Below are 14,156 nucleotides of genomic sequence, written 5' to 3' on the forward strand. Positions count from 1 at the left end.
CAAACACTATGTCCTCATTCTCTTCATCCTTAGATTCTTCATCAACAACACCTTCATCCACTACAACAAGATAATTTCTTTTGTTTCCTCCTTTATACTTTCTAAACCTCTCCGATTTATCCTTATGGTCATTTTTAGGATAGTTAACAACTATATGTCTTATCTTATTGCATGAAAAACATTTTAAAGGAAGCTTACCTTTGTATTTTCCAGTGTCTTTTGGAATTCTCTTGGCAAGAAAAGCTTCAAACTCCATCAGAATCTCTTCATCATCCATACCTCTGCTTTGCATGGATTCATAACTGGTACTTCTTTTCCTTTTCTTTTTGGTGCAATAGATGCTCTAAAGACTGACCTAGTCTTCTGAACACTGCCATCATAGCTATTCAACTCATATGCAGTCAACTTTGCAATGATAGAGTCTAAGGATACCTTGGTTTTGTCGATAGACCTTAGTTCCTGAATAGCAGCAACTCTGATTGCATAGACCGATAACAATGATCTCAAAACTTTACTGACAATGGTGGCATCATCAATTGTTCCACCAGTGCTCTTGATATCTCAAACCACAGTCTTGATCCTTATACCATATTGCTGAATGGTCTGCCCTTCAACCATCCTCATGTCCTCAAATTTTCCTCTAAGGATTTCTTCCTTAGCTTGCTTGACATGCTGATCACTACCATAAATAGTTTCCAATGTGTCCCATATATCCTTACGATTTTCCTTATCTTGTACATCAATGAACTCAATATTGGATAGGCTGCTAATTAGGGCTTCCACGACTTGCCCATTTTCTTGAATCTCTCTTTTATGATCATTAGTTAGAGTGCCAATGGGGATTACATAGGCATTCTCAACATAGCTCTAATGTTGAGCACCCAAACTCTTGATATAGATCATCATTCCATCCTTCCATATTTTGAAGTTATCTCTATTGAAATTAGGACCTTCCCTCTTCATCATTAAAGCAGGATCTTTTACCTCAAGCAGTTAAGCTTATATCACCGAGGACCTGGAGTAGCTCTGATACCAATTGATGAATAATGATGAACAACAAATACCGTAACTAGTACTGAGAGGGAGGGTGAATCAATACATACAAAAAATTCTCAACAACTTATCAAGTTAAAACAATGCTAACCGGTTGTCTTCATCACTAAACTTATCCATGGCAGTACCAGTTAAACACAGTAAGACTTCAGACAGCTAAAGCAGTAAAACTGAATACTTCAAATATCATTCAACACTTGATAGCTGCTTCACCAGTATACATATGCATGTGTTGTATCAGTAATACCATAAAAATTAGATTTGCATGCATAATCACTTAAACAAAGACCGCACAATCATCAAATGAAAAATGCACAACTCATAACACACAAATTTTTCATGTGGAAACCCAAATGGGAAAAACCACAGTGGGGATGAATACCCACAAGATTGTTTTTGAACTCTTTTGAAGCTCGCTCTGTTAGGAGCCTAATCTGGTTAAAGACTTTACAATAAGGTTATGCTAGGAACCGATCTTGTTAAAGATCACCCGGTTAAGGCATGGCTATATACCCTGTTAAAGGTTGAAACCCCGTTAAAGGTTACCTTGCTAGAGGATTTGAAGAACTCAATGAACTTGAGTCACCTCATTGGAGGTTTTACAATAAGCCTATTAAAGCTACCCGACAAAGGGGTTTTCCTACTATTGAAATGGTTAGGAGACAACAGGTAAAGCTCTGATCTGATAACATCACTACATGCTAATGCATATCATTTTCAACTCCTCTACTCTGCAATCACACTATAGTTTTCCACTCACTAGTCTGGCAAGTATCTCATCACTCGGATACAAACACAACATTTGCCAACAAATTAAAATAACAAACATCATCGACCTTATAGACAACAATTAGGTTGGTAACATAAACCCTAAACCCTAAGCATTTTAGGTTTACAATTACAAGCGGTCCAATCTTGATTGTCCAAACACTTTTCGTAGAATAAAACAATCTCAAACAGATCACAAGTCATTCTGCATTGTCCATTCTCCACCGCATATGGGAATCAGTAACCCATCAAGCTCTCTTCACATACGGCTAAGAAAAATGTTCATTCCTGAGGTAGACATTTAATTCAATCAATCTTCACATGCAAGATCCTCAAGAAAATCCTTCACGAGCATAGAACTGACGTGGCATCTTGATCTCATCCTTATCTCTTAGCTAACTCATCATAGAATGTCACTAGTTGCATCGCACAAGCTAGATTGCCAAACCGGAAACCCTAGAGCTGAGACTACCAATTGGCAGTCACACTTAGTGAAAGCCTGAAACCGGTTCACTTCATCTCTTCATACTAGTTCTCTTGCACTTATTGACATCAATGACAACATACATTATCACCATATCATCATATCAGTTCATCATATGCCAACACCTACGTTATGCCTTCATTTGATGCTTTCACAAAAATGTTGATATTGGAACAATCTAAGTTGTTGAACATGGGTCTTCTCAAGTCTTCAAAGTCCAAGGCTTTGGTGGCTAATCAAGGGAGTCAAGGGAGTCAAGGCAAAGATTCCAAGAAGAAGAAGAAGCAATCTAAGTCAAAACCACAACAGGAAAAAGGGAAATCATCCTCTCCATCACAAGGTGATTTTTCATCCTCTTCCAAGAAGGGGACTCCACCTAAGAAGGATAAACCAACTTGTTCATATTTCAAGAAGTATGGTCATGATGAACATCGATGCCACACCAAGAAAGTTGATGAGTTGACAAATCTTCTTAAGAATAATAACATCAACTTTCCATCCGCTTGCACAAAGAATGATTTAGCTCCTTCCTCTTCCGCATAGTCTAAGGGAAAAGTGCAAGCATTTGTAGCTACAACAGGTTCTTCACAATAGTGGATACTTGACTCATGTGCCTCTTATCACATGGGTTATACAAAGTTGCAATTTTCTTCATTGGAGCCATCTAAGGTACCTCACATTTACATAGGTGATGATACACAAGTTGAGGTTGAAGGGAAAGGTTCAGTTGACATGGATGATGGAACATTTGAGAATGTTCTTTATGTTCCTAACTCTTCTACCAACCTTGTCTCTATCTACCAAATCACTCACTATGGGAATGGGGAAAAGGTTGAGTTTACACCTGATTCAGTTATGGTAAAGGAACTTGATGATGATGACTTGGTAGCAGTGGGACAAGTCAATGACAAGTCAAGGATTTATTCATTCTCCCACTTTGTACCAAGTTCTCCTTCTAGGGCCTTGCTTACTCATTGAAATTCAGAAAGTAAGCTATGACATGAGTGGTTTGGTCACCTCAACTACCGCTATCTTCAGTAGCTCAACACTAAAGACATGGTCACAGGTCTACCTCGAATCAATTTTTTAGAGGGTGTATATTTAGGTTGTTCCACGGGCAAGCATCCCAAGGAGAAGTTTGATAAGGGGAAATCTTGGAGAGCTTTGGAAGTTCTTCAACTTGTTCACAATGATGTAGCAGGTCCATTTCTAGCACCTTCATTTAGTAAGGCCCAATATGTCCTCACCTTCATTGATGACTACTCCCACTTCACTTGGCTCTACTTTCTCATTCATAAGAGTGAAGTATTTGATAGATTTCAGGACTTCAAGACTCGTGTGGAGAAGCAATTCGGGAAAGTGGTCAAGATCCTTCATACAGATAATGAAAGGGAATATGTGAACAAAATACTTGAGGATTTTGTACATTTGAGGGGATTGATCTTCAACATTCTGTTGCATACACTCCACAGCAGAACAGAGTTGCAAAACACAAGAATATAACTCTCAAAGAAATGGCTAGCTGTATGATACATGCACGTTCTCTTGATCCCACCTTTTGGGCAGAGGCTATTAGTTTTGCCTCACACATCTAGAATCAGGTTCCTCACAAAGCTTTGCAAGGTATTAATCCTTTTGAGGCTTGGGCTGGTAGGAAACCAATTGTGAGACATTTCAAAGTCTTTGGGTGTCCAACATAGGCTTGCACACCTCTGCATAAACACAAGGCATTGGAACCTAAGAGTAGGCCTTGCATATTTGTTGGATATCCTGAGGGTGTTAAGGCATATAGATTGATGGATCCTGAGACAAATGAGGTGTTTATTGATAGGAGTGTTCACTTTGAGGAAAGCTCTCCTTGCTTAGCATCTATACCTCCTCCACCTTCCTCCATTGTGGATAGTGATAGCGGTGATTCAGATGATGAGACTCCTTGAACTCTGACTCTCAAGGTTACACCTCCGTAGGGTCCACTTGTAATTGAGGAGCCTCGTTCTCCACCTCCACCTAGACCTCGTTGGGCTCAACAAACACTTGAGTCAGCGGGTTCTCTTGTTAGGGATCCTTCAGATACACAGAGGACTCAATCACAACATCAGGACCTTCCACATGCATTCATTGCTACAAATTTTGATTCACAGACATTTCAGGAAGCATCAGGGGTTCTTGAGTGGGACCAAGCTATGGAGGAAGAGTATAGTTCCTTGATGAGGAACAACACATGGGAGTTAGTCCCTCTCCCTAAGGGGAGAAAGATGGTTCGATGTAAGTGGATCTCTCGAACCAAGTTTGCAGCGGATGGTAGTGTGGATAAGTATAAGGCTCGACTTGTTGCGAAAGGTTTCTCTCAGGTTCTAGGTGTTGACTATACTGAGACCTTTGCGCTCATAGCCAAGATGAACTCCATTCACTTAACACTTGCTATTGCCGTAGCTCATGGTTGGGCTGTACATCAGATGGATGTGAAGAGTGCTTTTCTTCATGGTGATCTTGATGAGGAGATTTATATGGAGCAGCCACAAGATTTCATCCAAGATACTTTCTTGGTTTGCAGTCTAAGGAAATCTCTTTATGGCCTTAAGCAGGCCCCCAGGGCTTGGTACACCAAGATGGAATCCTTTCTTCTCTCCGTAGGGTTCACTAGGTGTCATTTCGATCTGAATGTCTACATTTTGCGATAGGATGAATCTCACTTGATACTTGTGCTCTATGTTAATGATTTGATCATTACAGGGAGCACCACATCCATCATTAGTAGGGTCAAATCTTCTTTGCATGATAGATTTTCTATGACTGACTTGGGTCTTTTGCAATACTTTCTCGGGATAGAGATTTCACAGTCACCTTCCAGGATTACACTATCATAGCCCAAATATTTTCTTGATTTTCTTGCATGCTTTCATATGGCTGATTGTAAGCTGACATCGACTCCCTTTCTTTTAGGAGTCAAGCTTGAGGCTCAATTTTCTTCTCCACTAGTTGATGCCACATTGTATCATCAGCTTGTGGGTAGTCTCATATACTTGACTGATACATGCCCTGATATTTCATTTGCGGTTGGCATGGTTTCCCACTTCATGCAGGAACCACATGAGATTCATTGGAAAGCCACCAAACGCATCCTTCATTACATCCAGGGTACACATCACTATAGGATTCACTATGCAGCAAGCACAAGACTTCACTTGGTTGGTTACATAGACTCCAATTGGGCTGGCGATCTTGATGATCGTAAGTCTACTTTAGGTTACAGTTTTCACCTTGGTTCAGACCCCATTTGTTGGCAGAGTAACAAGCAACATGCTATTTCTCTCTCTTTGATCGAGGCTGAGTATCAAGGAGTTGTTAACGCAATGACTGAGACCATTTGGCTTCAATAAATTCTCATGGAGTTTGGGTTCACCACTCCATGGCCAATAGTTCTACATTGTGACAATCAGAGTGCTATTGCAATCTCAAAGAACTCGATCTAGCACCAGTGGATCAAACACATCGAGATCCATATGCACTACATCCGAGAGCTGATTTAGGAGTAGGTCATTGATTTGTAGTATTGTCCTACAACAGAGTAGGTTGCAGACATATTCACCAAACCTTTCACCGAGAGTAAGTTCCAACAGTTGGGAGCTCTCTTGGGGGTGTAGGATGTCTGATTAGGGGGGGTTAGCTGACTTCTCCTTCCTCTCTTATGGGGGGGACTTTTTCCTCTTTGAGGTTTTGTCCTTCTTCTTGGAGAGTCTTTTGTACATTCATCTCTCTTTTGGTGGGGTGTTTTTTCCCACTGGGTTTTCTCCCTTTCTCCGTTTGTGAGACATTGCATTGCATAGTTTTGCTTGCATTTGCATATTGTACATGGGTACCTATCAGGCCTAGTAGTTGGGACCCATCTTGCATTGTTGACTTGAGTCTTCATTCCCCTAAGTTGCACTTAAGGGGGGGTGTTGGTGTAAATAAATATTCATCATGAATATTATTACACTTTTCTTAAGTTAATTTAGGATAATTCATCTCTTTGTAGTTTGGATATGAGACACTTAGGGAAGTGTGTACATAGGGATATAGCTTGTAGGAGAAATTCCATCTTTTTTGGTCTTATTTTCCTATTACACTCCACATTAGGTGGGTCATCCACCTCTTGTGGAATATTATATTATTTCTGCTACTGACCCCTAGTATTTCCTACCTTCCCTTGTTTCTCATTGAGCCACATGTCATGATTGTGTGCTCGTACATCCATATGACCTTGCCTATATAAGAAAACTCATATTCATTGTATTGGTTAATCCAGTTGATCATTTTGCATATTGATGAGAATACAGTTTGTTCTTGTCATTCTATTGTCTCTCTTTATACTTTTTATTGTGCCTTTGATCTTGGCAAAATATCACAATAGTTTTTTGTATGTTAACTATTAACTTTGAATGTTTAGTATTAAATATGTGACCAAACTATTGCACATTGAAGACATTTATGTTTTTTTTAATTATTGAAAAAGACAGAGAAAATAGTTAATTTTAGCCTCGTTTGCACTTTGAGTCCTACCAAGATCTGGATGGTGATCCAACATATATTTTAAAAGGATAAAGAGATCTAGGATTGAAGTGAATTACGATAATGTACTATTCTATTATTTAAATATGATTTCTATATTTTATTGATGATTACCTCTTTTAGTTTCTAAATCTATTCTTTAAGCAAGTAGGTTGAATGATGAAAATAAAGATAAGATTTTTCCCACTAACTTTTTGAGATATATTTTTTGAAAATATCTTCAAAATCATTAACCTAGTAAAATATGTTATGCAATACTATTTTATTATTTTAATAGTCATATTATTGTAAAAGGCTTAGCAAAATTTCAAAGTATTGGATAGTGCATAATGGTTTGGAAAATGAAATCATAAATATATAAGATGTTATTATGAATTAATTTTCTTTTTTTAATGAATGGAAAAAAATTGATTACATGACTTATTAGTGCTCAATCCTATAAGAAAGTCAAATCCAAATGACATACTACTATGAAAGCATTGAACCCTAACTTTCAAATGAGTTTAACGCACTTGGATCTACGTTGTAGATCTCAAACCATCAAATGAACCTATTTCCTAATAATACCACTACCTAATAATTCTACATTAGAATAATAATTTCACATACTAACAATAGAATATTTTTTCATTTTGGATATTATTGCACTAAAATAAAATAGTTTTATAGTACTTCTTGAACTTGAACTAAATTAAATCAACATGAAAATCAACATATGTAAATTCAAGTATTCATTGAATCTCATAAAACTCTTAAATAATAAAGAGATAAATACATTATAGGATGAAAAATGTACCATCGTATGTTTATTCATTGTTAAATGTTTAACTTATTATTACAAAAAATAAGAATAAAAAATATTAATTATATTTATTCAAATAAGTTACAATATAATCTTGAGCTCAATCTAGGTGGTCTTTCTTCCCTATTGATGAAGAATACATATCCGTCTATAATCAATATAAAACTAGAAATTACACTTTGGTGTTTAATAGGTACGCTGAAGAAGTTTGGAAGGTCAATTTGGGAATTTTTTTTTGTATTTTGCATACAACTATTCAGTGTGTAAGATCAATTGGTAGGCCATTTAAAAATGATGTTGTGTGTGCATCCAAGGTCTCAATCTAGAAGTGATAGTTTAAAATCACCTATGCATCTTGTGAGAGGGATCCAAACATGACTAAAACAGAACTTTGAATCAAGAAGATAACTAGGTTCCATTATCAACAAGATCATATTATGTTTTCAATAGGTGGAGAGATATAGGAATAGAGGGAGGGAGAGGAAAGGGGAGAAATAGAGAGATATAAAAGGAGGGAGTGATAGCAAGAGAGGGGGAAAGGGAGAAATAGGTATAGAAAGTAGAGATAGAGAAATAAATATATCTTCAAAAAATATTGAGAGAGAGAGAGAGGAGAGAGAAGTAGAGATATATAAAATGGGGGAGTGATAGCAAGGGATGGTGAGAGGAAGAAATATGGATAAAGAGAGGGAGGGATAGGGATAGAAAGGATAGAGAGAAATAAATATAACTTGGAAAAGACTGAGGGTGTGAGAGAGAAGGAGATAAATATATACAAAGGGAGAGATGGAATGAGAGAGGAAGAGGGAGAGAGAAATAGATATAGAAAGAGGGAGGCAATGAGAGCGAGGAGATGGAGACATAAAAAGATAAATATAGTGGATATAAATATGTGTGTGTATGTGTGTAATTCGGAACTAGGGTTTCACCAAGTAGGATAAGACCACTAATTAACCAAATTACCCAGTACATTGAAAGAGGGGTGAGCCCAATAGATCTATCTTCAATCAAACTAAGAAAAGAGTTGATATTCTTTATTAGGTTCACTTGGTTGGGCAAGTGCAAGGTAATGAGTCACAAATTCGCGGAAGTCCACGCGTTGGAAAATGTGCTCTTATAAACGGGGGCCCGTTTTCAAAAAACGGGGGCCCGAGCCGAAAGGTAACGGGGTTTCGAAGCAAAAAAAATGGGCCCCCATTTTGTTCTAAAACGGGGGCCCGTTTTAGAACAAAATGGGGGCCCATTTCTAAAAACGGGCCCCTGTTTTGTTTAAAAGCGGGCCCCTGTTTCTAAATGGCATTTTTTCTTTTTTTTCCACAAGCCGCCCTTGTTTGAAAACGGGGGCCCGTTTTGTGGAAGTTGATTCCACAACCCGCGACTTGGCTCGGGATTAGGCTCGGGATAGGCCTGGGATGGCCACACCTGAGACATGGACCTGCAAATTCAAATCTCGATGAATGAAAGCACAAATATGAACTTAAAAAATAGTTTACGTGCCTCTAATCAGAGAATTTTTATACGAAATTAAAACCCATTTCAGATTATACTGTCTAGATTCTAAATATGTAAATTTATTTAAAAATTGATTATTTTAACTATTTTTCATTTAATTTATACTAAATCGGGTCCATAAATTTGAAATATTAACTAATTTTGTTAATTTAATAACTTTTTTATTTTAAAGAATTTTGGAAAAAAAATTATATGTCATCAATCTACACAAAATTATTTTGTATTTAAAAAAAATAAAATCAAAAAATGTTAAGTTTACATCAAATTATGTGGGTTGTACACGTCAAATTTTTAAAAAGATAATTACGGCCATTAAAAAATTAATTAAAAAAAAATAATAGAAAAAAAAATACAGAAAAATATGCTCATCAATCTTCAGTGTGTTACAAACCATTTCCCAAAATGGTTTGAGAAAATAATTTTAATTGTGTCAAAAAGTGTGGGTTGTACACATGCATGGTATGGTCCTGAAATAGGTATTTTTAAAACATAGTTTTCAGAACTCCATTTAAAAAGTTATTTTTTATTATGTGGGTATTAAAATAAATTAAATATTTGGAAAGTACCCTCAGAGAGCTATCTTTTATATTATTGAATTTTTCCAAGATTCAATCTCTAAGTGTTTCAAAATTTAAGCTCAAATGAGACAAAATCTGAAAATCAGGGAAAACACTTCCACTTTTTGGCCAAAAAGTGGACTCATCTTCTTGCACTGACACGGTTAGGGTTTGGTCCTCTTTCTAAGTTGAATTGTGAAAATTCTGAAATTAGGGTAAAATAGGTGATTATTGAAGTGATCGAACAGAAAAAGTGAGCTACAATCATTGTACGGAGGCACCAAGCTATATTTGGGCAAAATAGGATGTTTTGGATTTGGTTCCAAAAGTTCAGCCTAATTTTTTAGGATTGTGCTGCTCCAATTCGACAACATATCATTAGCATGCAACATATAAAGAATATAGTATGCAACCTATAACTTTGTATCTTTTAATCTATATCTATCTCTCCATCTTTATTTAATTATTCCTCTCTCTCTCTCTCTCTAAATATATATATATATATATATATATATATATATATGTTTCTCTTTCATCTATGCCTATCCCTTCTCCTCTCTCTCCTCTCCATATCCCTCTCTTCCTCCTCCATCTCCATCTTCGTTTCTATCTCTATCTCTTTACCCTCCCTCTATCTCTCTTCCCCTCTCATGCCCCCCTCACCACCCCCAAAACCCCCTCTTTATCTTCTTCTTTCTATCCCTCTATGTCCCCTCTTTGTTGCTATATCCATATTGCAAACATAACATGAGTCTATTGGTAATGGATCTTGATTATCTTATTGATTTAGAGGTTTTGTATCAATTATATTTGGATCCCTATAAGTGGATGCATGGTTGATTGGAAGCTATCACTTCTCCATTTAGTCCTTTTTGTACAAACAAAATCATTTTCCAAATGGCCTGCCAATTGACCTCATGTACTACACAAATGTATGCAAAAAATTGACTTACATTTCACTTGATTGATTTTTCACACCTCTTTGGTATACCTATTGCACGCCAAAGTACGTTTGCTAGTTTCATATTAAGTTAAAGACTAAAATCTAGATTTAAAAGTAACTTTCTATTCTATCTTATTTTTTTTTTTACATGCAAATCATTTCATATTAGAATGATTAAATGATTAGTAAATTAAATAAAATTAAATAATCAAACACCAAGTAGATATATATTAAATAAATAATATTCTATTTTATTTAGAAAAACCATAATACGCTACCAAGTAATGCTGCAGCGTGGTTTAATTTGCATATAAATGTAATTCTGAGAGTCGCGTAAGCGTAAATGAGGTAGCTTTTAAGACAAAGAATAGAGGCTTGGATTAAGTCAGTAGGACTTTATTTTGACCAGTCTGGACTGAATGGATGCGAACTCACTAACTCGAAAATGCCCAATAACAAAAATATGAGCAGCAGTTGGTACACCGACACAAATTTAGGTACAGGGATTTAAATCACAATGGAGAAGAAGATAGTGTTCAATGGCCTCTTGTTTTACTTGATTGTCACTCCAGATAAAGAGCTCCGCCTTATCTCCATAACAAACAAATAAGATGAAGAGTACATGCTAAGGAAAAAAAAGTAAGGAAAAGGAAATAAACGAAGACAGTTTCTAGCGATAAATTCTATATGGATTTGAAATTGCGTTAAAATATTGGCTTTGCATACCAAAGGCGAAAGGACCTGTCAACTTATTTAATCCTTGTACCAATATACACAAAGGATGTGAGAGACACTCTCACATCTCGAGTCAGGAACAATTTGGGAGATGACTATTTAGCCAGTTTAAGTTGAGATCAGACTATTGTGTGATTTTGGCAATGCAGATATTTAAGGGCCTGCAATAGTTGCTCGAGAAGGAGATCGCGTGGTTATCAAAGTAACAAATAATGTTAAAAATAATGTTAGCATACATTGGTATCTCTTCTGCTCCCGCTGCTCAGTTATTTGATTAATAAAAATATTGCTATTATATGCTCATGAATTCCTTTAGTGGGTGCACCTAATGAATTCCTATGAATTACTCAGGCATGGAATTCGGCAGCTTAGATCTGGGTGGGCGGATGGTCCTGCTTACGTCACTCAGTGTCCAATTCAAACCGGTCAAAGTTATGCGTACAAATTTATTATCAAAAGGCAGAGAGGGACACTGTGGTGGCATGCCCACATCTCATGGTTGCGAGCGAGCATACATGGGCCCATCATCATCTATCCCAAAAAGAATGCTTCTTACCCATTCCCTCGCCCACACCAGGAAGTGCCTATTGTTTTTGGTATGCCCTTCACAACTCGTTGATATTGCCATGTTGCCATTGTACATATTCCTAAGTTTAAAACCAAAATAGTGTTGTTGATAATGTGTTGCAAATTGCAGGGGAGTGGTGGAATGCAGACACTGAGACTGTTATCAATCAGGCAATGCAAAGTGGTGCACAAGCTAATGTGTCAGATGCATATACCATCAACGGACTCCCTGGACTTATGTATAACTGCTCTACCAACGGTGAGGGCGGGCAATCAAAATAGATGTAATATAAATAGTCTGGTCGCTATTGTTTAAATGTAAATGTAACAAAGGTCTTCTATGTAATGCAGATACATTCAGGCTCAAAGTGATCCCTGGGAAAACTTACCTACTACGTATAGTTAATGCTGCACTTAATAGTGACCAGTTTTTCGCAATAGCCAACCACACATTGACTGTGGTAGAAGCGGATGCTGTGTATGTCAAGCCTTTTCAAACCAATATTATTCTGATCACTCCTGGTCAGACTACCAACGTCCTCTTGACAGCTATGTCTCAGCCACCCAATGCCACATTCCTCATATTAGCAGGCCCATTCGCTACGGGAACAGCAGCTTTCGATAACTCAACCAGTGCTGGAATTTTAGAGTATGTAACTTCCAATGCGACAGCAGCTAATTCATCCTCATCCTCTCTTCCTATGATGAAACCGACGCTTCCAGCCCCCAACGATACCTCCTTTGCCGCCAATTTTAGCCAAAAGATGAGAAGCTTGGGCAATCCGAAGTTTCCTCCAGCAGCTGTCCCTCAGAAGGTGGATAAACAGTTCCTATTCACAGTGGGGTTGGGGCTAAATCCGTGTCCCCAAGGACAGACATGTCAAGGCCCCAACGGTACCAAATTTGCAGCTTCCATTAGCAACATATCCTTCATTCTTCCCACCACCGCTCTTCTTCAAGCATACTACTTTAATCAGTCCAATGGAGTTTACAATACCACTTTCCCTGACAATCCGCCATTTCCTTTCAACTACACCGGCACGCCGCCTAACAACACACAGACCCTCAACGATACCAGAGTCGAAGTGCTTCCCTTTAACACTACCGTACAGCTAGTTCTGCAGGACACCAGCATTGTGACCTTCGAGAGCCATCCTCTGCATCTTCACGGCTTCAACTTCTTCATAGTGGGTCAGGGTATGGGAAACTACAATGCAAGCACTGACCCATCTAACTTTAATCTGGTGGATCCTCCGGATAGAAACACAGTTGGAGTTCCCAGTGGAGGTTGGGTGGCTCTCAGATTCCTAGCTGATAATCCAGGTATTACTATCATTACTTAATCTTAGCTTCAATCGCTCATTTAAGTAGATTTCAATAATATTGTGCTTCATTACATATAAACCTAGGCAAGCTAACCGAACGTATGTGTGCAATTGCAGGAGTATGGTTTATGCATTGTCATCTCGAGCTGCATACCAGTTGGGGATTGAAGATGGCGTGGATTGTTTTAAATGGAAATGGGGGCAGAACCCAATCTCTTCTTCCTCCGCCCAAAGATCTTCCCTCCTGTTGATCACTTAACCTATAGATGTCTTCAAATTCATCATGCAACGTGTGCTTAGTTTTCTAAATCTCACTGCTACCAATTTTGTGCCAGTCCGAAGAAGAAAGAGAATATGTATGTCTGTGTTCTCTAATATACTAGAGAGAAGAATGTGTGTGTCTGATTACTCTAACATGCAATATACGTGGTACATCCGGTAAAATTTGTATTTTTTAAAAATGAAACAGTTTTAATGCATTTTTGCCCCTACTTCAATTTAAAGCTCTCTTCCTTTATGGTGCACTTATTTTTTAAATATATGAACTTCAGCAATTTATATGATGCAAACTATATCCCTCGTTACTCAATTAAACCTGGAATGGTATAAAAACAATTGATAAGTGTCTATAAACATCGCATGGTATTACAACTATCGTGCCATCTTTCCTAAATTTTAAGCTCATTTGTTTTCATTTCACTCCTCTTTCTTGTTGAGGAGTTTTGTCACACTAGATATTTGTAGGAACTATTGTGTGTAACTGTATTATGAATCACATTGATATGGTTATGCATTAATGAAGGATCTTCTTAGAAATATAATTTTTTTTTTTTTTTTGTTTTACATTCATGGACAATTT

General features: G+C 37.4%; 1 protein-coding gene across 1 annotated transcript; it reads left to right on the top strand.

The window, feature by feature from the left end:
- The first annotated feature begins 1,171 nt into the window (after positions 1 to 1,171).
- LOC131859214 (laccase-17-like) lies at positions 1,172 to 13,787 on the top strand. Its single transcript, XM_059212784.1, has 6 exons — positions 1,172 to 1,193; positions 11,564 to 11,645; positions 11,757 to 12,001; positions 12,103 to 12,231; positions 12,324 to 13,295; positions 13,415 to 13,787. Exons 1-6 carry the CDS (start codon positions 1,172 to 1,174, stop codon positions 13,546 to 13,548), a joined length of 1,584 nt encoding a protein of 527 aa, XP_059068767.1. The 3' UTR covers positions 13,549 to 13,787.
- The last annotated feature ends 369 nt before the right edge of the window (positions 13,788 to 14,156 follow it).

The sequence above is a fragment of the Cryptomeria japonica genome, chromosome 10, assembly GCF_030272615.1.
Source record: "Cryptomeria japonica chromosome 10, Sugi_1.0, whole genome shotgun sequence".
Lineage (NCBI taxonomy): Eukaryota > Viridiplantae > Streptophyta > Pinopsida > Cupressales > Cupressaceae > Cryptomeria > Cryptomeria japonica.